This window comes from Clinocottus analis, unplaced genomic scaffold (genome assembly GCF_023055335.1).
Source record: "Clinocottus analis isolate CAN_PGR_092001 unplaced genomic scaffold, fCliAna1.0.p SCAF_3, whole genome shotgun sequence".
In the NCBI taxonomy this organism is placed as follows: domain Eukaryota; kingdom Metazoa; phylum Chordata; class Actinopteri; order Perciformes; family Cottidae; genus Clinocottus; species Clinocottus analis.
In genome coordinates, this window is record NW_027176042.1 from 22,441,269 (window position 1) to 22,465,101 (window position 23,833).

The 23,833-nt window shown below is 39.8% G+C and overlaps 2 protein-coding genes, 1 long non-coding RNA gene and 1 pseudogene across 3 annotated transcripts; all 4 read left to right on the forward strand.

Moving 5' to 3' along the window:
• The first annotated feature begins 2,194 nt into the window (after positions 1 to 2,194).
• LOC137796111 (hatching enzyme 1.2 pseudogene) lies at positions 2,195 to 4,364 on the forward strand (annotated as a pseudogene).
• A 6,008-nt stretch (positions 4,365 to 10,372) lies between these two features.
• LOC137796115 (hatching enzyme 1.2-like) lies at positions 10,373 to 12,495 on the forward strand. The gene is made up of 7 exons (XM_068593808.1): positions 10,373 to 10,467; positions 10,616 to 10,659; positions 10,778 to 11,449; positions 11,580 to 11,676; positions 11,794 to 11,979; positions 12,152 to 12,304; positions 12,450 to 12,495. Exons 1-7 carry the CDS (start codon positions 10,373 to 10,375, stop codon positions 12,493 to 12,495), a joined length of 1,293 nt encoding a protein of 430 aa, XP_068449909.1.
• Positions 12,496 to 16,088: 3,593 nt separating this feature from the next.
• Positions 16,089 to 19,515, forward strand: LOC137796117 (hatching enzyme 1.2-like). Its single transcript, XM_068593811.1, has 4 exons — positions 16,089 to 16,125; positions 17,501 to 18,172; positions 18,314 to 18,410; positions 19,326 to 19,515. The coding sequence occupies exons 1-4, from the start codon at positions 16,089 to 16,091 to the stop codon at positions 19,513 to 19,515; spliced, it is 996 nt and encodes a 331-aa protein (XP_068449912.1).
• Positions 19,516 to 19,691: 176 nt separating this feature from the next.
• LOC137795887 (uncharacterized) lies at positions 19,692 to 20,294 on the forward strand. The gene is made up of 2 exons (XR_011078559.1): positions 19,692 to 19,836; positions 19,976 to 20,294. It is a non-coding gene; the product is annotated as an uncharacterized lncRNA (long non-coding RNA).
• Positions 20,295 to 23,833: the final 3,539 nt, after the last annotated feature.

Sequence of the window (23,833 nt, forward strand, 5' to 3'; positions counted from 1 at the left end):
TGGGGTCACTAAGAAGGCTTGTCCCAGGCATGCCTCCTCATAACTTTCAGCCATCCAGCCAAGAGCAGTCTGCAGATATAATTCGGGAAATATGGGAAAATGTCTGCCATTTGGGCAGTCACACCAGTGTTTTACTTCCATTTATAGAATTAAAATCAAAGGACGGACATGGATCCTTTTTATCTACGAAACGGGGCTTGGAATCATTAAATGCCTAATATATGGTGCTAATAAATGCAAGGTCTCCAAAAACCAGGCCAAACAGGTCAAATTGAGGCCTTATTCTGTGATCTTTTGATGTTTTTTGAATCGTTGTAATGGTTGTACAAATAGTCATGATATCCAAAATATTAGTCAATTCATCATTTGACCCCCATCTCTAGATCCCTTCAGCTCTCAACCCACATCTTAAAATTAGACAACTGAATGGATGTGACCTCATTGACATCCATTCATTTGGCAGCAGTTCAGTAGTTTGACAGACATATTTCTGCTGTTATTTAATAACTCATGTTGCACAAGTTTCTCTTGGCTGTGCTCTTCTTGTTTATCCATAAAAGTTACGTAGATAATGACTTTGAACTAATAATGGCACAAAACCAGTTTGAGACCAGACGTCAGAAAAATACTTCCATCAAATACCAAGAAGTGATTCTCACTGAGTTACCGTAACAGATTCGTCACCGAAGAACTTCCCACCAATTAATGAATCACAACAACAACAAAAGCAATGACTTCCTCAATATTGCCAAGCTGTCATCTGCATTCATAAAATGCCAAAGTTCAAGACTTTTCCTATTTTACGCTTTGAATCTCACTGGACTTTTTCAAGCTTTTGTCATTGAGGAACAGAAACAGACTCGTCAGTGTCAAAGTGAAAAGATGTCTACAAACTCATCCAAATGAAGTGCAAATGTAGAACAAGGAGTGTTGGATACTTGTGAGCCACTTGGCTGCTGCTGTTACTGCAGACTGGACTGGTGAGGTGTTCAACTAAGCGTGAGCTACAATCAAAAGAGACACACCTTGTTTTATTGAGGTCAAATATTTTCTAAACTCTCAAATTATTAGTTTCAAGCCAACAGATTAATTAGTGGATAAAAGAGCTCAGACAAATAGCTTGTGGTTTCGTCATCACCAGAGAGGATGAACTGCTTCAGACAGCGGTCATAAAAATGTCAATCACACCCATGATGACACTAAGTTGTTTAGGTGTAGACAATAATCAGTAGTTACAACCACATGTATCGTTCATTTGCTCATGTGAGTGTTTACATGTTCAGATACCTCTGCATCCAGCTGTGCATTCAAGACTTCTTCACATCTACCTTACAAGTGCTTTAGTGCACCTCTGTGTCATGTTGTGATTGGGATGAAGATGAAAGCACAGTTTCATGTTGAATCCTCCACCAGGAGTAGCATATTCAATGATTTAAAGAAGGAGCAATGCTTGTAAGACAATGAGCTCATGGATCCATGATGAATACCAGGTTCATCCTCATCTCTTCATTTCATCAGTGGAGTATTCCTTGAAGGTGTTAGGTGCATGGCGGGACAACCAGATGCATTTAAACAGCGATCAAGATATTCTCATTGAAACTGAGCATCCTGGTATGAGTAGTAGATCCTTACAGGACTGTGTTGCTGTCTTTTCATTGTATTTATTACCCTCTATAGTTACAGAATAGTATTGAATACTATAGTTATAGATACAGATAAAGCCAAATAGAGTACATTTGTGAAATTATTTGACAAAAGAATTGTGCAAACATGTTTCCACACAGTTGACGTGATCTGGTGCTGGGATTTTTTCAAACTTGATCATACTATTCAGTGCTTCTGGTAATGATCAGTAATGAGGAAGATGTTGTAATTATCGTTCAAGTCATTAGATAATTAGTACTTATGGCACAACAGAAGAAGAGAGGGGATCTATTCTCTCTTTTGTTAACAAGTGACCTCACATAGCTCTGCTGTTTGGAATGAGGTAACAAATACACATGCTTAAGAAACATGCCAACACACACATGCTGAAGAAATGGGTCAACACGCCCGCATGTTTAAGAAATGGGTCAACACGCCCACAGATGATGACATAGTGTCACTATTTCCTTGTCACAAGCGTATAAATTGCAGCACCTGCAGTCAGTGAAGTCAGTCTCCTCACAGGTTAGACACCGACACATCACTCACAATGTGGACCTTCATTGTGGTTTCCGTCCTCCTGACAGGTAAGATCATTGATCTCTTATTTGTCAAGTATAGACTATGTTTGTATAGTTTTGATGATGTTGATTATTAATCATGGAACCACATGTTGTTTGCAGCTGGAATCAGAGCAGAGGACTATGACAACAGCTTGAGAGGCATTTTGCATCATCCTTGTCCAGACAAACACGTTGTGTCTCAGATTAACAGGTAAAGTTGCACATGAATATGAAACCATTTCAATAACTTCTAAATCAAAATGTACACTTCATATTCAAAGTTTCTACCGATCCTTCCATTAAATCTTTTTGATTCATGTTAAAGCTCCTACAGTGCCAATGACCAAGATCGCCAATGGAAGATTGAGTGCAAGTCTTTCGGCACCACCTCAGACTGCTCCTGGTCCAGTTCCCAGGACTTATATGAGAAAGAACTCAGCTACAATTGCCCGGTCAATCATGTGGTTGCTGGCGTCTACAGCAATTACAACAACGCACAAGGAGACAGAAGGTTGGTAGTTTGTTGTAATTATGCACTGAAATATTAACACTATTGAATATAGGACTTTGAAGTTACATGATATATGAGCAAATTTATACTTCATTGAAACTGAGATAATGAGTTTATTTTGAAAAACATATACAGGGAACTGTTTGTTCTTGAGACTGAGATCTGAAATCCATCGACACACCTTAATGACATCATGCATACCTGTCATTAATGAAGATTGTCCCTGTTCTAAACAGTCACATCAAAGTCAAGTTTTACTACTTGATTCAATGTTAAATGGTTTGTTTTATCTGATCTTGTTTCAGTTGGAAATTCCTCTGCTGCTCTGCTCCAAACTTTCTCACATTTGAATGTCGTAAAACTCCGATGGTCAACTACTGGAGCGAAGACTTCAACTGGCAACTTCCTGCACGCCACTTCCTCACAGGAGTCCAGACCCAGTTCAAGAATACTACCAACGGGTAAATATACTGACGCCAGAATATGCTTCTACTTTTAAAAGTCAACATTTATATTGTCTTCAGTTCCACACAAGTCATATTGAGCTCATGATGTTGCTTTTTTTGATAGAGATCATCGCTGGAGTTTCAATTTCTGCAAAGGAACAACAGACGGTAATTATTTTAATTGTATTTGCCCAATTATATAAATGGTGGAACGTAAGGGAGATACTTAACATTGTTTCACAAATCAATATAATCCGACTAAAGTCATGTTTTATTGTCTTTTTAGATACCAAGACAGTTAACTCACAAATCCTGACAAGAAACAAAGAAGTCGAAGAGCATTTAACCGAAGGAGATGTTTTTGTCTCAAACGCAAGGAATGCCAGAATCTGTGAAAACTGCAGATGGCTAAAGTTACTGAAGACAGTGAAAGTGCCATATGTCGTGAGTGATTCCTTTAGCAGCTCTGAAAAGATCCAGATTGAGAATGCAATCAGTGCCTTCCACATGAGCACCTGCATCCGGTTTGTTACTCGTACCGACCAGACCGACTACATCAGCATCGTGAAACAAAGCGGGTGTTGGTCTTGGGTCGGGCGAATAGGAAAGTCCCAGGAACTATCTCTGGGTGCAGGATGCCTTCAAAAGGGCATCATTCAGCATGAGCTCATTCACGCACTTGGCTTCTGGCACGAGCAAAGTAGAAATGACAGGGACGCTTTCGTCAAGATCAACTTTGGAAACATCCTGGAAGGACAAGAAAGAAACTTTGGCCGATGGGAGACAAACAACCTCAACGTTCCATACGACTACGGGTCTGTGATGCATTATGCACCGACAGACTTCTCAAAGAATTCAGGACATACCATCGTTCCCCTCGACTCCTCCGCACAAATAGGCCAGAGGGACGGCATGTCAGAGAATGACATTCTGAAGATCAACAAGCTCTATGTCTGCAGTAAGTACACAAATAAAACAGTTGGATCAATAGGGAATACCTTAACCATGCTAGTTAAATGTGACTTTTCCAGTCTGTTAGAACATTTCCTGTTCAAATCTTTGCTGTAACTCACCCAGTAAACTTACCGTTCTCTTACAGCGGATTACCTCCATGCATACGCCGAGTGGGACAATACGTTGGAGAACACGTTCAGTCGTACTTGTCCTAACAGCCAAGCTGTATCTGGAGTTACAAGGTAGGCAGTACAAATCCAGTTAAGGAATATACATTATTTCTCAACCTGTTAATCCATAACTAGATTTTTTTTGTAGAGTGTCAAGGTATCTAACGTGCTGATTTCTTTCCACCGTAGTCTCTACAATAACGACAAAAAAGATCGACTTTGGGCGTTTTCGTGCAAAGCTTTCAAGTTACAAAGAGCGTGCAAGTGGTCGAAGCCTATGAACGAACATTGGGAGTCAAACAGCTTCAAATGTGGAGAGAATGAAGTAATCGCAGGCGTCTACAGTGATCGCAGCAACCTCTTCAAAGACAGGAAGTAAGTCATTTGTCTATGCTTTAGTTGATTAAAAGAAAATAAATCAGATAATTTTTAAGAAACTAAACATTAATTAGGGAAACTTTAAGTGCAGGTGGAGTAAAACAATCCTGTTGTTTACTGAATTAATGTATTTGCGGATGTATATGAACCCAATATCCTTTATTTTCAGATGGAGCTTTCAGTGCTGCAGTTCTCCTGGTTTCACCACATCCAACTGCCAAACAGTAACAAACATCAACTACTATGAGGAATACTTCAGCTGGACGGTTGCCAGCGACCACTTCCTGACTGGAGTGGCAAGCTCCTTTGATAGTAGCAGTCGGTAAGATCATTAGTAACAGTTTATCACATCCACATCCCACTTACAGCGACTCTCAGATGCCAAAGCTTTTGACCTTTTATTCTTAATATCAATAGAATAACCAGTGTGTTGATGCTCTTAAAACTTTATTGTTTCTCGTTGACAGTGACCGTCGGTGGAGTTATACGTACTGCCAGGGCAACGGTCAGTGAAGCTACCATCAATGAGAAGATCCTGGACAAGATGTTTTGCTGGGCCAGAATAATGCACCAAATTGATTGGTGTTGCCTCTCACCTGTTGGCTGTCAGCTCTGATTGAGGTCTTCTCCAACTGCAATGAACTGAACAGAGAAACTGGTCTCAGAGCTGCACATGTGATGCACTTGTGAAAGAAAGCACAACCTCAATATGGGGACAGTGTCTTGATGCAAAGCTCAATGATATCTGAGTTATTCCCTGTTCTTACACAGTGTATCAGATTGGTGGAGCTGTGTATGTGTCACATAGCTGGCAGGGTCCATGTTTGTCATGCAATGTCCCTCTCCTGGTGTTTAACTAGGTTTGTAAAATTACATATGTGACTAATGTTATGTAATTAATTGCTGATCTGGATTAGATCATTCGGTCATCTCTCTCAGGAGATGAACCAAACTTGAGTTGAATCCTTTGATACCTCCAAAGTGTTTTAATGTATATATGTTTAAATGTATAGTATTCATTTGTGGATTTTAATGCAGATTAATGTCTTGCTATTGATGTACATAGATATCCTGTATTTTTTTTTCTAACTTGTAAATAAAGTCAACATGAAATATAATATCTGAGTTCATGGGATGATTCAATATGTGTACCCTCTTAAATTATAATGAATTGGATGTTAAATCAGCCACATTAATGTTCAGACTTTTCCAAAAACAGTGGCTGTTAGTGTTTCTAAGAGACAACTACTAATCTTGTTGAGCTTTAATGTTAGTATGTGTTTTGAATGTCGCAGCTAACTTAAGAAAAAAAACTCTGACAACACAAACATTCAATTCAATTGCCATTTGGCCTGCGTTTGTTTGAGCCGTTCATGTAGGCCAATAGTCCCAACATTTTTGGTAGAAATTGACCCGAGTGGCAGTGGGTCACCTCGGACAACACCTGCCATTTGGGTTAACACAATTGTCCTTCATGACTACATACAAATTGTAGTCCAAATTGCAGTTTTTGTAATGTGCTATTTGGCCTAAAATATCTCCATAACTCAAGGGGCGAGGAAGCTGAAATGACACCTGGAGTATCGTCTCGACTTATGTATACACTGGTGTGAATGGCAGTGTGACAGCACACAGTTTTCTGGAGACTTTTAAGGTCAAATGGCCCGGATTAAAGTCCGCTGACTTTAAGTCAAGGAAGGTGGCCCTATATTGGATACAACGTATCTGCAACGTGCCCTTTTTTGGTACTTTTCCAAGGGGCTAAGAAGCTGATATTACACATGTAACATGATCTCAACATATGTCTACACTGGTGCGAAGTTCAGTGTGATAGTACAAAGTTTTCTGGAGACTTTCGATTTTAAATGGCCAAGTGTTGACTTTAACCCAAGGAAGGTGGCCCTAAATCAGATACAATACATCCGCAATGTGCCCTTTTTCTTTTGTCTATTTCCAAGGGGGTAAAAAGCTGATATTACACATGTAAGATCATCTCCACCTATGTCTACACTGGTATGAATGGAAGTGTGAGAGCACAAAGTTTTCTGGCAACTTTTGATTTTAAATGGCCAAGGGGAAATCCAAAGACTTAAATCCGAAGAAGGTGCCCCTAAATTAGGTACAATACATCCGCAACGTGCCCTTTTTTCTGTCCTTTTCCAAGGACGTAAGAAGCTCATATTACACATGTAAGATCATCTCAACATATGTCTACACTGGTGTGAATGGCAGTGTAATAGCACAAAGTTTTTTGAAGGCTTTTGATTTCAAATAACCAAGGGGAAATTCGTTGACTTCAACCCAAGGAAGGTGGCCCTAAATCGGATACAATACATCCGCAATGTATCCTTTTTTCGGTCCTTTTCTAAAGGGATAGGAAGCTGCTATTACACAAATAAGATTATCTCAACATATGTCTACACTGGAGTGAATGTCAGTGTGATACTACAAAGTTTTCTGTGGACTTTCGATTTCAAATGGCCAAGGGGAAATCCAAAGACTTTAACCCAAGTAAGGTGGCCCATGAATCGGATACAATAAATCTGCAATGTGCCCTTTGTTTTAGTCATTTCTAAAGGGCTTGGAGGCTGATATTACACAAATTAGATTATCTCAACCTATGTCTACTCTGGTGTGAAAGGCAGTGTGAGAGCACAAAGTTTTCTGGACCCTTTTGATTTCAAATGGCCAAGGGGAAATCTGCAGCTTTTACACGAGTAAGGGTGCCCAAAAGCGGATAAAATACCCTCGCAATGACCCACTGAAAATTCGAACTCACCCAATTTGCTTAAGAATGGGGTCACTAAGAAGGCTTGTCCCAGGCATGCCTCCTCATAACTTTCAGCCATCCAGCCAAGAGCAGTCTGCAGATATAATTCGGGAAATATGGGAAAATGTCTGCCATTTGGGCAGTCACACCAGTGTTTTACTTCCATTTATAGAATTAAAATCAAAGGACGGACATGGATCCTTTTTATCTACGAAACGGGGCTTGGAATCATTAAATGCCTAATATATGGTGCTAATAAATGCAAGGTCTCCAAAAACCAGGCCAAACAGGTCAAATTGAGGCCTTATTCTGTGATCTTTTGATGTTTTTTGAATCGTTGTAATGGTTGTACAAATGGTCATGATATCCAAAATATTAGTCAATTCATCATTTGACCCCCATCTCTAGATCCCTTCAGCTCTCAACCCACATCTTAAAATTAGACAACTGAATGGATGTGACCTCATTGACATCCATTCATTTGGCAGCAGTTCAGTAGTTTGACAGACATATTTCTGCTGTTATTTAATAACTCATGTTGCATAAGTTTCTCTTGGCTGTGCTCTTCTTGTTTATCCATAAAAGTTACGTAGATAATGACTTTGAACTAATAATGGCACAAAACCAGTTTGAGACCAGACGTCAGAAAAATACTTCCATCAAATACCAAGAAGTGATTCTCACTGAGTTACCGTAACAGATTCGTCACCGAAGAACTTCCCACCAATTAATGAATCACAACAACAACAAAAGCAATGACTTCCTCAATATTGCCAAGCTGTCATCTGCATTCATAAAATGCCAAAGTTCAAGACTTTTCCTATTTTACGCTTTGAATCTCACTGGACTTTTTCAAGCTTTTGTCATTGAGGAACAGAAACAGACTCGTCAGTGTCAAAGTGAAAAGATGTCTACAAACTCATCCAAATGAAGTGCAAATGTAGAACAAGGAGTGTTGGATACTTGTGAACCACTTGGCTGCTGCTGTTACTGCAGACTGGACTGGTGAGGTGTTCAAGTAAGCGTGAGCTACAATCAAAAGAGACACACCTTGTTTTATTGAGGTCAAATATTTTCTAAACTCTCAAATTATTAGTTTCAAGCCAACAGATTAATTAGTGGATAAAAGAGCTCAGACAAATAGCTTGTGGTTTCGTCATCACCAGAGAGGATGAACTGCTTCAGACAGCGGTCATAAAAATGTCAATCACACCCATGATGACACTAAGTTGTTTAGGTGTAGACAATAATCAGTAGTTACAACCACATGTATCGTTCATTTGCTCATGTGAGTGTTTACATGTTCAGATACCTCTGCATCCAGCTGTGCATTCAAGACTTCTTCACATCTACCTTACAAGTGCTTTAGTGCACCTCTGTGTCATGTTGTGATTGGGATGAAGGTGAAAGCACAGTTTCATGTTAAATCCTCCACCAGGAGTAGCATATTCAGTGATTTAAAGAAGGAGCAATGCTTGTAACACAATGAGCTCATGGATCCATGATGAATACAAGGTTCATCCTCATCTCTTCATTTCATCAGTGGAGTATTCCTTGAAGGTGTTAGGTGCATGGCAGGACAACCAGATGCATTTAAACAGCGATCAAGATATTCTCATTGAAACTGAGCATCCTTGTATGAGTAGTAGATCCTTACAGGACTGTGTTGCTGTCTTTTCATTGTATTTATTACCCTCTATAGTTACAGAATAGTATTGAATACTATAGTTATAGATACAGATAAAGCCAAATAGAGTACATTTGTGAAATTATTTGACAAAAGAATTGTGCAAACATGTTTCCACACGGTTGACGTGATCTGGTGCTGGGATTTTTTCAAACTTGATCATACTATTCAGTGCTTCTGGTAATGATCAGTCATGAGGAAGATGTTGTAATTATCGTTCAAGTCATTAGATAATTAGTACTTAAGGCACAACAGAAGAAGAGAGGGGATCTATTCTCTCTTTTGTTAACAAGTGACCTCACATAGCTCTGCTGTTTGGAATGAGGTAACAAATACACATGCTTAAGAAACATGCCAACACACACATGCTCAAGAAATGGGTCAACACGCCCGCATGTTTAAGAAATGGGTCAACACGCCCACAGATGATGACATAGTGTCACTATTTCCTTGTCACAAGCGTATAAATTGCAGCACCTGCAGTCAGTGAAGTCAGTCTCCTCACAGGTTAGACACCGACACATCACTCACAATGTGGACCTTCATCCTGGTTTCCATCCTCCTGACAGGTAAGATCATTGATCTCTTATTTGTAAGTACAGACTATGTTTGTATAGTTTTGATGATGTTGATTATTAATCATGGAACCACATGTTGTTTGCAGCTGGAATCAGAGCAGAGGACTATGACAACAGCTTGAGAGGCATTTTGCATCATCCTTGTCCAGACAAACACGTTGTGTCTCAGATTAACAGGTAAACTTGCACATGAATATGAAACCATTTCAATAACTTCTAAATCAAAATGTACACTTCATATTCAAAGTTTCTACCGATCCTTCTATTAAGTAATTTTTGATTAATGTTAAAGCTCCTACAGTGCCAATGACCAAGATCGCCAATGGAAGATTGAGTGCAAGTCTTTCGGCACCACCTCAGACTGCTCCTGGTCCAGTTCCCAGGACTTATATGAGAAAGAACTCAGCTACAATTGCCCGGTCAATCATGTGGTTGCTGGCGTCTACAGCAATTACAACAACGCACAAGGAGACAGAAGGTTGGTAGTTTGTTGTAATTATGCACTGAAATATTAACACTATTGAATATAGGACTTTGAATTTACATGATATATCAAGTTTTACTACTTGATTCAATGTTAAATGGTTTGTTTTATCTGATCTTGTTTCAGTTGGAAATTCCTCTGCTGCTCTGCTCCAAACTTTCTCACTTTTGAATGTCGTAAAACTCCGATGGTCAACTACTGGAGCGAAGACTTCAACTGGCAACTTCCTGCAGGCCACTTCCTCACAGGAGTCCAGACCCAGTTCAAGAATACTACCAACGGGTAAATATACTGACGCCAGAATATGCTTCTACTTTTAAAAGTCAACATTTATATTGTCTTCAGTTCCACACAAGTCATATTGAGCCTCTATTGATCAAATTAGTAATAATAACTTTAACGCTCTAATGATGTTGCTTTTTTTTGATAGAGATCATCGCTGGAGTTTCAATTTCTGCAAAGGAACAACAGATGGTAATTATTTTAATTGTATTTGCCCAATTATATAAATGGTGGAACGTAAGGGAGATACTTAACATTGTTTCACAAATCAATATAATCCGACTAAAGTCATGTTTTATTGTCTTTTTAGATACCAAGACAGTTAACTCACAAATCCTGACAAGAAACAAAGAAGTCGAAGAGCATTTAACCGAAGGAGATGTTTTTGTCTCAAACGCAAGGAATGCCAGAATCTGTGAAAACTGCAGATGGCTAAAGTTACTGAAGACAGTGAAAGTGCCATATGTCGTGAGTGATTCCTTTAGCAGCTCTGAAAAGATCCAGATTGAGAATGCAATCAGTGCCTTCCACATGAGCACCTGCATCCGGTTTGTTACTCGTACCGACCAGACCGACTACATCAGCATCGTGAAACAAAGCGGGTGTTGGTCTTGGGTCGGGCGAACAGGAAAGTCCCAGGAACTATCTCTGGGTGCAGGATGCATTCAAAAGGGCATCATTCAGCATGAGCTCATTCACGCACTTGGCTTCTGGCACGAGCAAAGTAGAAATGACAGGGACGCTTTCGTCAAGATCAACTTTGGAAACATCCTGGAAGGACAAGAAAGAAACTTTGGCCGATGGGAGACAAACAACCTCAACGTTCCATACGACTACGGGTCTGTAATGCATTATGCACCGACAGACTTCTCAAAGAATTCAGGACATACCATCGTTCCCCTCGACTCCTCCGCACAAATAGGCCAGAGGGACGGCATGTCAGAGAATGACATTCTGAAGATCAACAAGCTCTATGTCTGCAGTAAGTACACAAATAAAGCAGTTGAATATATAGGAAATATCTTAACAGAGTTACTTTTCCAGTTTGTTAGACCATTTCCTGTTCACATCTTTGCTGTAACTCACCCAGTAAACTTACCGTTCTCTTACAGCGGATTACCTCCATGCATACGCCGAGTGGGACAATACGTTGGAGAACACGTTCAGTCGCACTTGTCCTAACAGCCAAGCTGTATCTGGTGTTACAAGGTAGGCAGTACAAATCCAGTTAAGGAATATACATTATTCCTCAACCTGTTAATCCATAACTAGATTTTTTTTGTAGAGTGTCAAGGTATCTAACGTGCTGATTTCTTTCCACCGTAGTCTCTACAATAACGACAAAAAAGATCGACTTTGGGCGTTTTCGTGCAAGGCTTTCAAGTTACAAAGAGCATGCAAGTGGTCGAAGCCTATGAACGAACATTGGGAGTCAAACAGCTTCAAATGTGGAGAGAATGAAGTAATCGCAGGCGTCTACAGTGATCGCAGCAACCTCTTCAAAGACAGGAAGTAAGTCATTTGCCTATGCTTTAGTTAATGAAAAGAAAATCAATCAGATAATTTTTAAGAAACTAAACATTAATTAGGGAAACTTTAAGTGCAGGTGGAGTAAAAAAATCCTGTTGTTTACTGAATTAATGTATTTGCGGATGTATATGAACCCAATATTCTTTATTTTCAGATGGAGCTTTCAGTGCTGCAGTTCTCCTGGTTTCACCACATCCAACTGCCAAACAGTAACAAACATCAACTACTATGAGGAATACTTCAGCTGGACGGTTGCCAGCGACCACTTCCTGACTGGAGTGGCGAGCTCCTTTGATAGTAGCAGTCGGTAAGATCATTAGTAACAGTTTATCACATCCACATCCCACTTACAGCGACTCTCAGATGCCAAAGCTTTTGACCTTTTATTCTTAATATCAATAGAATAACCAGTGTGTTGATGCTCTTAAAACTTTATTGTTTCTCGTTGACAGTGACCGTCGGTGGAGTTATACGTACTGCCAGGGCAACAGTCAGTGAAGCTACCATCAATGAGAAGATCCTAATGACCTGAACAGAGAAACTCGTCCCAGAGCTGCACTCGTGATGCACTTGTGAAAGAAAACACAACCTCAACATGGTGACGGTGTATTGATGCAAAGCTCATTAATATCTGAGTTATTCCCTGTTCTTACACAGTGGATGAGATTGGTGTAGATGTGTATGTGTCACATAAACAACCATCTCCTGGTGTTAAACCAGGTTTGTAACATTAAATCTGACTAATGTTATGTAAGTATTGCTGATCTAGATTAGATCATTTGGTCATCTCTGTCAGGTGATGAACCCGACTTGCGTTGAATATTTTAATAAATCCAAAGTGTTTTAATGTAAATATGTTTAAATGTATATAGTATTCATTTGTGGATTTTCATGCAGATTAATGTATTGCAATTGATGTACAAAGATATTCTGTATTTCCTTTTTTAACTTGTAAATAAACTCAACATGGAATATATTATCTGGGTTCATTGGCTTAATAACCGTATTCAATACATGTTCACACTGCAATATTAATATATTTGATTTTAATTTGGCCAAAAACAGCATGATGAGTCTTTTCAAGAGACAACTACTATTATAGCTGAGCTTTAATGTGAGCATCTGTTTTGGATGGTGCAACCTTTAAAAAAACTGACGAAACAAACATGTGAAAGTATTTAACAGGGTGGTCCAACCTTCTTTATTGAAAAAAAACGTCCAATACTTTTGACCTTCAATGCAATAAATAATGTTTTATAAAAGTTTGGGAACAAAAACTGGACCAAACAGCACATTACCCGTTCACTAAGTACTAAACATTTTTACCATAGCAATTTATTAGCTAAAGTTGCGAATGGTTTGCCTTTAACTAAACACTTATTATCTCCTCATCCGCAACCAAGGTCAATTTGAATAATTATAAAAACTATAATGTACAGAATACCCGTTTGAACTGAGATAATAAGATAATATATGTGTTGTTTATTAGTTTATGATAGGACACAGAAAAGGAAAACAAAGCTTTTTTATATAAAGAATAACAATATGTAACATGTGTTAGGAGTATATTTGCAAAGTTTGGCTTTGATTTAGTGGAGTTAAGTATTTTTTTAGTTTTATAGAGTCCCAGATGGGCTCTGATAGGCCATTTCTTTTGCTGGACATGAATGGCAATGTTTTGCGTGTATCATCTTCTCTGCAGATTTGGTGGATTCATTCGGCTCGAAGGAGTCCAAAAGTGAGTCATACGGTTTAGGCTAATATGTATTGTGGAATAGTGTCATAAACATTTAATATTGACTTTTATTGACTTCACTGGCCAGGGTGTGCTGTTCTTTAGCTGTATCACAACAGAGGCCCATTTCTGGACTGGTAGGGCTTTGGAGATCGACAAATTGCTGAACCGCCATTTTTGGGGTTCTGGGGTTCAGAAGCACAACGAACCCGCACACTTCCTCTTTGACGGACAGCGTTCGAAACACGAGCAAAATTGTAAATCAGTGCGGTTACATGGATTCGAATAACTGGCTTAGTCCGACTAAAATCGAATTATCCAGTTCATGTAAACACCTTTATTCGAATAACTGCGGTCCGACTACGATCCGATTAACACCCCTGGATAACTCGATTCGATTCGATTGATAATTCGAATAACGCTGCATGTAAACGCTGAATCGGATCGGAACTGGACAATGCGTTTGTGCGCATGCTCAAGATCCCGCCGCCTCCTCCTTTCCTCCCTCCCTCCCTCCCAGGTCGTGACCCGGAAGTCGAAAGAGACGATAAGTTATCACGGCCGGCAGAAACAAACAAACGTAAAAGTCGGGTTACGAGCTGATAGTACCTTCGGTGGGTGTCTCTGCTAGCTCCCTGATGTAGCCAGTTAGCGCTGCTGCTAGTTCCCTGTTTGCTCTGCGCTAGCTCCCCGACAACCACCGAAGCTAGCGGGGTTCTCTCCATTATGAAGAGTGAAGAGGTCAAGCGGAGATGGCTGTATCACCACTACATGTGATGAAAACAGCGCCACCTGTCGTATCGGATATGACATGCATTCGGCCAATGATTCGATTTATTCACTGCCATGTATATTTGGATAACAGCAGTTGCCCCGAAAGAGAGCATAGTCCGACTAAAGCAAGATTCGAATTATTACCAGCATGTAAACGCACTGATTGATTATCTTAACAAACGCTCTTTCTCAACCCTGCTGGCCGAGCAGCTATATCCCTGTTTCTCTTACCACGCTTTGCCCACAGCAGAGATCCCGACTTCAACTGTCCCCTACGCCGCTCTCCTACCCTACGAAGATCCCTTTTTCGGCCTTCTTCACAAGCAAATACGGTTGTAGTCAAAATGGTGGTGCCAATTCTACAGCCCTGCCCCCAAAGGGGGTCAGAACAAATGACTTCATGCTCCCGACCAAGCTTCACGGGGTGTGTGCAAATGAAAAATGAACATTTACAACAGTTTCCTGAGTGTTCATTGGGGAGTTTCACACAAAATGTCGACGGACACCTGAATTGACAAATCACGGTCAAAGACGGAGATCAACCAAAATGTGTGAATGGTGTAGGAAGCGGATTTAGAAATGTAGGTGGACCAGGGAGGACTCAGAACTCAGAAACCCCGGAAAAAGAAGAAAAAGAAATTCTGCCGTTTTGTGACTTTACAGGTACTAATTAAGGGGTTTATAAGGATTTTGATTTCTTTGTTAGACTCCCACAAGCCCTTAAGGTTACGGGGATGTGTCTTTTATTGAAATCCGACATTGAAAGAGGTACTCATGTAGGATTGAGTGAAATATTACGATCACCGTGGCAAGTTTACGGAGTTACGTAAGTACTTAAACTTAACGGTTACTTTAATTGGATTTTTTTTTATTTTTTTAAATGAAGTTAAACAACCCTTTGCTTGCAGAGATAATAAAGTTTTTAAAAACAATAATTTTTTTTGCAAAAAAGAGGCGCTGGAGGGCTTGGGGCTTTTTTAAGTTGAATAATGGTTGTAAAGGAAGGAATGGTATTAGCAATAGTATTGGTGATGCAACAGCAAATCATAATTCATGTTGCGCTGGATGTCAGACTGATCAACGGTCCAGCTGTAATTGCAACCTATGGCTACTTGTGGGTCAAGAAAGCACAAAGACAGGATCAAGTAAAGTTAGTATTGTGTCATTACTGGGACATACATTCATACGGATGGTGTGTGTAGAGACGGGAGGGGATTGATAAAGGGGAGGAAGAGATGGGGGTTGAGGGATGGAAGGATGGGGATGTAAGGATGAAGAGATGTAGATTTTAACGTCGAGGGAGGTGGAGTTGAGGGACAGTTGACAACTTAACTATTTTGTTAACAAGTGACTTTTCATAGCTCTGCTGTTTGGTTTGAGATAGTAAATACACATGCTCATGAAACATGCCAAAACACACATGCTTTAAGTCATTTGCAAACACACACACCTGCTCACAAAATGTGTCAACACAGATGATGACATAGTGTCACTATTTCCTTGTCACAAGCGTATAAATTGCAGCACCTGCAGTCAGTGAAGTCAGTCTCCTCACAGGTTAGACACCGACACATCACTCACAATGTGGACCTTCATCCTGGTTTCCATCCTCCTGACAGGTAAGATCATTGATCTCTTATTTGTAAGTATAGATTGAGTGTAGTTTTGATGATGTTGATTATTAATCATGGAACCACATGTTGTTTGCAGCTGGACTCAAAGCGCAGGACTATGACAACAGTTTAAAAGGCATTTTGAATCATCCTTGTCCAGACAAACACGTCGTGTCTCAGATTAAAAGGTAAACTTGCACATGAATATGAAAACTTTTGAGAAATGTCTAAATAAAAAGTTATAAATAAATGTATTATTGCTGTCATACATCTTGTTTTTAATTGTTTCTACCGATCCTTCCATTTAGTAATTTTTGATTTATGTTAAAGCTCCTACAGTGCCAATGACCAAGATCGCCAATGGAAGATTGAGTGCAAGTCTTTCGGCACCACCTCAGACTGCTCCTGGTCCAGTTCCCAGGACTTATATGAGAAAGAACTCAGCTACAATTGCCCGGTCAATCATGTGGTTGCTGGCGTCTACAGCAATTACAACAACGCACAAGGAGACAGAAGGTTGGTAGTTTGTTGTAATTATGCGCTGAAATATTAACACTATTGAATATAGGACTTTGAATTTGCATCATGTACAAACACATTTATACTTCATTGGAACTTAGATGATAAGTTCAATTTGAAAAACATCCATTTTATGTGTTCAATGTTAGAAAAATGTATCAATCAATAAATAAACAGCTTGTTCAATGAAAAACATGTTAAATATTGAAACTTATGATTGTTAGAGCAGAACAACGTCTGACACCAGCTTGAGGGAACTGTTTGTTCTTGAGACTGAGGTCTGAAATCAATGACATCATGCATACCTGTCATTAATGAAGATTGTCCCTGTTCTAAACAGTCACATCAAAGTCAACTTTCACTACTTGATTCAATGTTAAATGGTTTGCTTGATCTGATCTTGTTTCAGTTGGAAATTCCTCTGCTGCTCTGCCCCAAACTTTCTCACATTTGAATGTCGTAAAACTCCGATGGTCAACTACTGGAGCGAAGACTTCAACTGGCAACTTCCTGCAGGCCACTTCCTCACAGGAGTCCAGACCATCAAGAATAATAAAAATGGGTAAATATACCGATGCCCGAATTTGTTTATTAATGTTCATGTTTATAGACATTAAATTGACAGTCAACATTCATATTGTGTTTAGTTCCACTATTGCCAGTCATATTGAGCCTTTATTGATGAAATTAGTGACAATAACTTTAACTTTCTTATGACGATGCTTTTTTGGATAGAGATCATCGCTGGAGCTTCGATTTCTGCAAAGGAACAACACAAGGTAATTGGTTTCAGAAATACAACAATTAACATTGTGTGCCAGATCAATTTAATCTGACTAAACCAAATGTATTCTCTTTTTAGATACTAATACAGTTAACTCACAGATCCTGACATCAAACAAACAAATAACTGACTATTTAATGGAAGGAGACGTTTTCGTCTCAAACGTGAGAAATGCCAGAATCTGTGAAAACTGCAGATGGCTAAAGTTACTGAAGACAGTGAAAGTGCCATATGTCGTGAGTGATTCCTTTAGCAGCTCTGAAAAGACCCAGATTGAGAATGCAATCAGTGCCTTCCACATGAGCACCTGCATCCGGTTTGTTACTCGTACCGACCAGACCGACTACATCAGCATCGTGAAACAAAGCGGGTGTTGGTCTTGGGTCGGACGAGCTGGAAAGTCCCAGGAACTATCTCTGGGTGCAGGATGCCTTCAAAAGGGCATCATTCAGCATGAGCTCATTCACGCACTTGGCTTCTGGCACGAGCAAAGTAGAAATGACAGGGACGCTTTCGTCAAGATCCACTTTGAAAACATCCAGGAAGGACAAGAAAGAAACTTTGGCCGATTGGAGACAAACAACCTCAACGTTCCATACGACTACGGGTCTGTGATGCATTACGGACCAAAAGACTTCTCGAAAAATTCATTAGATACCATCGTTCCCCTCGACTCCTCCGCACAAATAGGCCAGAGGGACGGCATGTCAGAGAATGACATTCTGAAGATCAACAAGCTCTATGTCTGCAGTAAGTACACAAATAAAGCAGTTGGATCAATAGGGAATACCTTAACCATGCTAGTTAAATGTAACTTTTCCAGTCTGTTAGACCATTTCCTGTTCACATCTTTGCTGTAACTCACCCAGTAAACTTACCGTTCTCTTACAGCGGATTACCTCCATGCATACAGCGAGTGGGACAATACTTTGGAGAGCACGTTCAGTCACAGTTGTCCTAACAGCCAAGCTGTATCTGGTATTACAAGGTAGGCAGTACAGATCCAGTTAAGGTTTATACTAGGGGTGTCAAAATACCAAAAATCCAGTAGTCGGTGCCAATACCAGTAAAATAACACGATTCTCGATACTAATTTCAATACTACGATAAAATAAGATTCCATGTACTTGAAAAAAAGCAAAAGACATACAATTCATCTGCAATAGAGCATAGCACAATGTAATAAAGTGCACTCAGCTTCCGAAAGAATCACGGCCGATGCAAAAACATGGGTATTTTTTTAAAAATTCGTCCATGGACATACATTTATGTTTCGCCGTGGCTGCAGATGTCATGTGCTGTTGTAAACAAAGCAACTCGTGGAGGTGGCAGGGCTCAGTGTTGCCAGATTGGAAATGGAAACGACCAATGACACTTCTCTCTTCAGTCAGAGCTTGCGCAAGAAGGTGGAACGTAAGGGGGATACTATTTGCAAAACTTGTCAGGGTGTAATAACTAGTTTGTGAAAGAGAAACATAAATATCCAACGAGGCAAAATCCCAGACGTTCATGGAATCCCATGACGGACGCATTTTTTAGGTCTCGAAAAGAGGACATGTTCGGGAAAAAGAGGGCGTCTGGTCACCTTTTTATCTATATGAACGTCTTTGGATTGGCTGTATCACACCCGACACGTTTACTGCACCACACTTCACTGAAAGTTTTAGTTTACTTTCCAGATTTAGAATTAGCTAAGGAGTGAGTCCTCCCGCCTCATTTTCAACAGCTGGCATCGGCGCTCACGGTGCTTACAGGGCTTATTTTAGCATGGAAAGGTACCGTAAGTACCGGTTCTCGTGACGTCCCTAGTTTATACATTATTCCTCAACATGTTAATCCATACCTTTAGTTTTATTTTGTTAAGTGCTAAGGTGTCTGACGTGCTGATTTCTTTCCACCGTAGTCTCTACAATAACGACAAAAAAGATCGACTTTGGGCGTTTTCGTGCAAGGCTTTCAAGTTACAAAGAGCATGCAAGTGGTCGAAGCCTATGAACAATTTTTGGGAGTCAAAGAGCTTCAAATGTGGAGAGAATGAAGTAATCGCAGGCGTCTACAGTGATCGCAGCAACCTCTTCAAAGACAGGAAGTAAGTCATTTGTCTATGCTTTAGTTAATGAAAAGAAAATGTATCAGGTATTTTTTAAGAAAGAATACATTAATTAGGGAAACCTTAAGTGCAGTTGGAGTAAAACAATCCTGTTGCTTACTGAATTAATGTATTTGCAGATGTATATGAACCCAATATCCTTCATGTTCAGATGGCGCTTTCAGTGCTGCAGTTCTCCTGGTTTCACCACATCCAACTGCCAAACAGAAACAAACATCAACTTCTATGAGGAATACTTCAGCTGGACGGTTGCCAGCGACCACTTCCTGACTGGAGTGGCAAGCTCCTTTGATAGAAGCAGTCGGTAAGATCATTAGTAACAGTTTATCACATCCACATCCCACTTACACTTAAAGGCCAAAGCTTTTGACCTTTTATTCTTAATATCAATAGAATAACCAGTGTGTTGATGCTCTTAAAACTTTATTGTTTCTCGTTGACAGTGACCGTCGGTGGAGTTTGACGTACTGCCAGGGCAACGGTCAGTGAAGCTACCATCAATGAGAAGATCCTGGACAAGACGTTTTGCTGATTTACAATAATGCACCAAATTGATCGGTGTTGCGTTTTCTGTCCTTTCTTTGAGGAGCTATTCATATTTACAAAACATAAACATATCCAAAGTGGACGCGGACCCCAGATTATATGTGTACTATTCATTTTTGGATATTAATAGTGCAATGTATGTACATGGATATCAGTACTTGGACAAACCCTATATTTGCTGAAGTGAGTTGTAAATAAAGTCAACATGAAATATAATATCTGAGTTTCTGGGCATGTTTAGACCTCACTTTGATTCGGATGCATCAGCATGAATACCCATTCATGAAGCTTTGATTACTCTTGCACAAACAATTCTTTTTGTGTGTGCAAAATCTTTCTCTTTATTGCAGGAGTATGACTCTGCATGCAGGAATACAACACATTTCCAAACATACATCATACTTTACGATGCTCAAGCTTTGTCACTAAGTGGCCGAGGAGCTTGCGCTTATTTTTCTTCACCTGACACCTGGTAGCTTTCCTTGGTTACTTTAGTCCAATTATAGTCGGACATTGTGTTGTCCTTTTCCAAGGAAGCATATATGGTAGGTGTCTACATTTTGTCAGGCTGTATTTCCACATTTTAGAACCCAACCAAAATACTGTAAGCTATTATTTTGTGTACTTAAACAGTTCTCTGGGGAGCAGTGTCCTGGTGTGTGTTTCTGGGTTTTTTATTGTGAAGGGAAAAACAGAACGAGAAGGAGAGGAACTGTTCTCGTGAAGGGTGTGACAAGAGTAAAGTCGGTGGCCGCCTTGTGCAAACTAAGTTGCACAATGTTGTTGTTTTATTGTTCATGTGAAGTATAAGCGCAAGATAAACCCTCGACATCTCTAAATGCACACCCTATTCATTTGGGTTGTCTGTACTTTAATAGGAATGTTTGTTTTAATATTATTTGTGTGACTCGCTCCTTCTTGACCCCACAGCGCCCTTTCAGGGGGCATAATCCTTCTTTATGTGCTCAGCGGTTAATATTCCTGTCTTTCACTCAAAAGATCGGTGGTTCGAGCCCCGGCTCTGCTAGTCCTTGTTTTGGTGTCACTTAACCCTGATTTGCTCCCTGTTGCTGTGTCTACGGTGTATTTTTTTTCATTTTGAACATGTTGGAAACCGCTCGAAAAGCATTTTCGTCCAATCTTCATTAGGTCATGCTGGATGTTCATAGTTATGATCAAAATATGTTATCACATTTATTTAAAAAAAAAAATTTTCACAAGAAAATTCTGAAAAAAATGATGAAGTATAATAAGTCATCATTTTTTGTCATTTGGGGTTCATACAACTACTTGTCAACTTGACCTTGAGACGCTCCCCCAGTACCATTTTGTTTCCTTTTTTTAGCAACCAATAATCCAGTTACATAGTTATATGCTGCTATATACACCTCTAAAATAATCTCACGAGTGTTTTCTGTATGTTAAATTATTCAAATAGCCCTTGTGGTTGAGGAGATAATCTGGATTTATTATGGGGATGCAAACCATTCAGATTTTTTTGGAAAAAAAACACAGCTGGGCTTAAAACATGTGTTCTGCCAAACATGAACGTGATGACAGAAAGACAGTGAAAAAAGTAGATTCAGAGGTGCACAATAACAAACCTTTACAGGTATAATTAGAATCCATTGATTACAGAGCACTCTAGCACTCCCCTAAATGCCTCCGACCACAATCCATTTATTATTCTGATTCATATGCTGATCTATCGAAGAGAAAAACACCAGCTTCCTGTTTGTGCACACACGACACTATAATTTGCAGCTTCATTTCCAAGTAAAGGGAGAAAACTCTGCACCCACATACAGTGGGGCAGATATGCCTGTACAAGGCCATAAAATGACAAAACATTTTTTTTTAAATAATTGCATTTTTGAACATTGTAAAAAAAAATGTGTATTTACATAAAAAGTGTTTCCATCCTAGTAATAATTAACATAACATAAAGTGGACAGTGTGCCAGCCACTCTGTTCTGATTTAATGGACACTTAGAGAAGTGAGACATTTTCAACTGTGTTTTTTTTAGCCTGGAAACGTCCAATGCAAGTTATTCTGTAAGATTGTCTGCTGATGGAGTTTGTGCTGAATTGTATGTTGTATTTCACTTGCAGGCAAACCACCTTTGGCTTCTTGTCGTGTATTATGCAACTGTATTCTTTGACGTAAAACTCCTTGTTTGTACTTTGACTAAATAAACCAGCTTTTCTGCTTTCCGTTTCCTGCCTTTAGAGGATTCCATGAACTCAACTTTTCTTGGTAAATGATAGAAACGGAACCCCAGATATCGATAAAAGTTGCATTTAAATGAATAAAACAAGTAATAAAAAAGCAGTGCGGACATGCAGGAGTATTGTTCCGTCTCAATCGTGCGCGCACATGCAATCTGACAACCATTTGTTGTCTCCCACGCACACCCACTCACAATCAGGATGCAGTGTCTCGCCAGTGTAAAGCCACAGCAGCCTCCGTGCACCTGTTACCATTGAAACGCGACACCGTTACTCCGGCTGGGAGACAAATGCATTCCTCACCGAGCCGCTAGAAAAATGTGGCAATTATACTAATACCCTGATATAAATACTCCGCCGTTGAACGAGTCAACACAGAACCCAGATGTTCAGAGACGGAGTGATGGGAAGCGACACAAAGCCGGATGAGAGGAAACAAAATGCCAAGAAGATAAGAGGAAGACAGAGAGATCAGAATGGGAAATGCCGGTTTAACGAGACTGCTGAGAAAGGCAAGGGAAGTTTTATTTGTAGAGAACAATTTAACAACAAAGAGATTCAAAGTGCTTCACATAAAAGCCTCAAAAACATAATGCCGAAGATTTAAAAGATTAAAAACAGTCATGAAGCAAAAAAATAGAATTTAAGTTGCAGTGCAGTTTAATGAATAAAATGCAGTAGTGAGATGCAGAAATTGATGAATATCCAATTGAGTCGGGTTCAATTAACGGCAACAGCAAACAGAAAAGTCTTCAATCTGGATTTCGAGGAGCTGAGGATCTCTGAAGGTCTTATGAAGGTCACCTTCATGCTTTTTCTGGGACCTTGTTTCAGAAATGTGAAGCAGAAAAGCTGAACGCTACTTCTACATGTTTAGTTCTGACTCGTGAAGCAGGAAGTAGAACCGTCCCAGACGACCTGAGGGGTCGGGATAGCTCATAAAGTAGACCAGTCCCAGACCAGCTGATGGTTCATAAGGTAGCAGCAGATCACAACCTAAACCATGCAGCTCTCGCACCTCTGTTGTGGATTTCTGAGGCTTTTCCAAAAAAAAGAACAAATCTTTCAGTGGGAACTCCTCTTATCTTACGTTTGAGGTGATACAGGGACACTGAAGATATTAAAACAAGTTTAAATATTTGTTTAGCTAAAATGTGCCCCTGCAGGTGTTCAACTGCAGCCTCGCCCTCGGTAGACTACCAACGGATAAATTACAAAAAAAGAAAAGTCACGGAGGGAAATAGAGTTTAACTTGCGGACGTATTAATTTGCTTTCACTGCCATCGATGCTGGCTGACCTGCATGCTTGATCTGTGCCGAGAAATGAGCAAACAAAAAGACATTTAATGTTGAAAGACTCTTCCAGAACAAACACGCAGCATTTGCTGAAAAGTATCCAGCTGCAGAAGAGCGATTTCTCAACTTCTGCAGCACACTGACCAAATTTGTGGATCCAATGCTGCTGCTGGTTCTGTGGCAGCTCATGACAAAGTTAGTCGTCTCGCTAGTAAAAACGTGTTCATCCT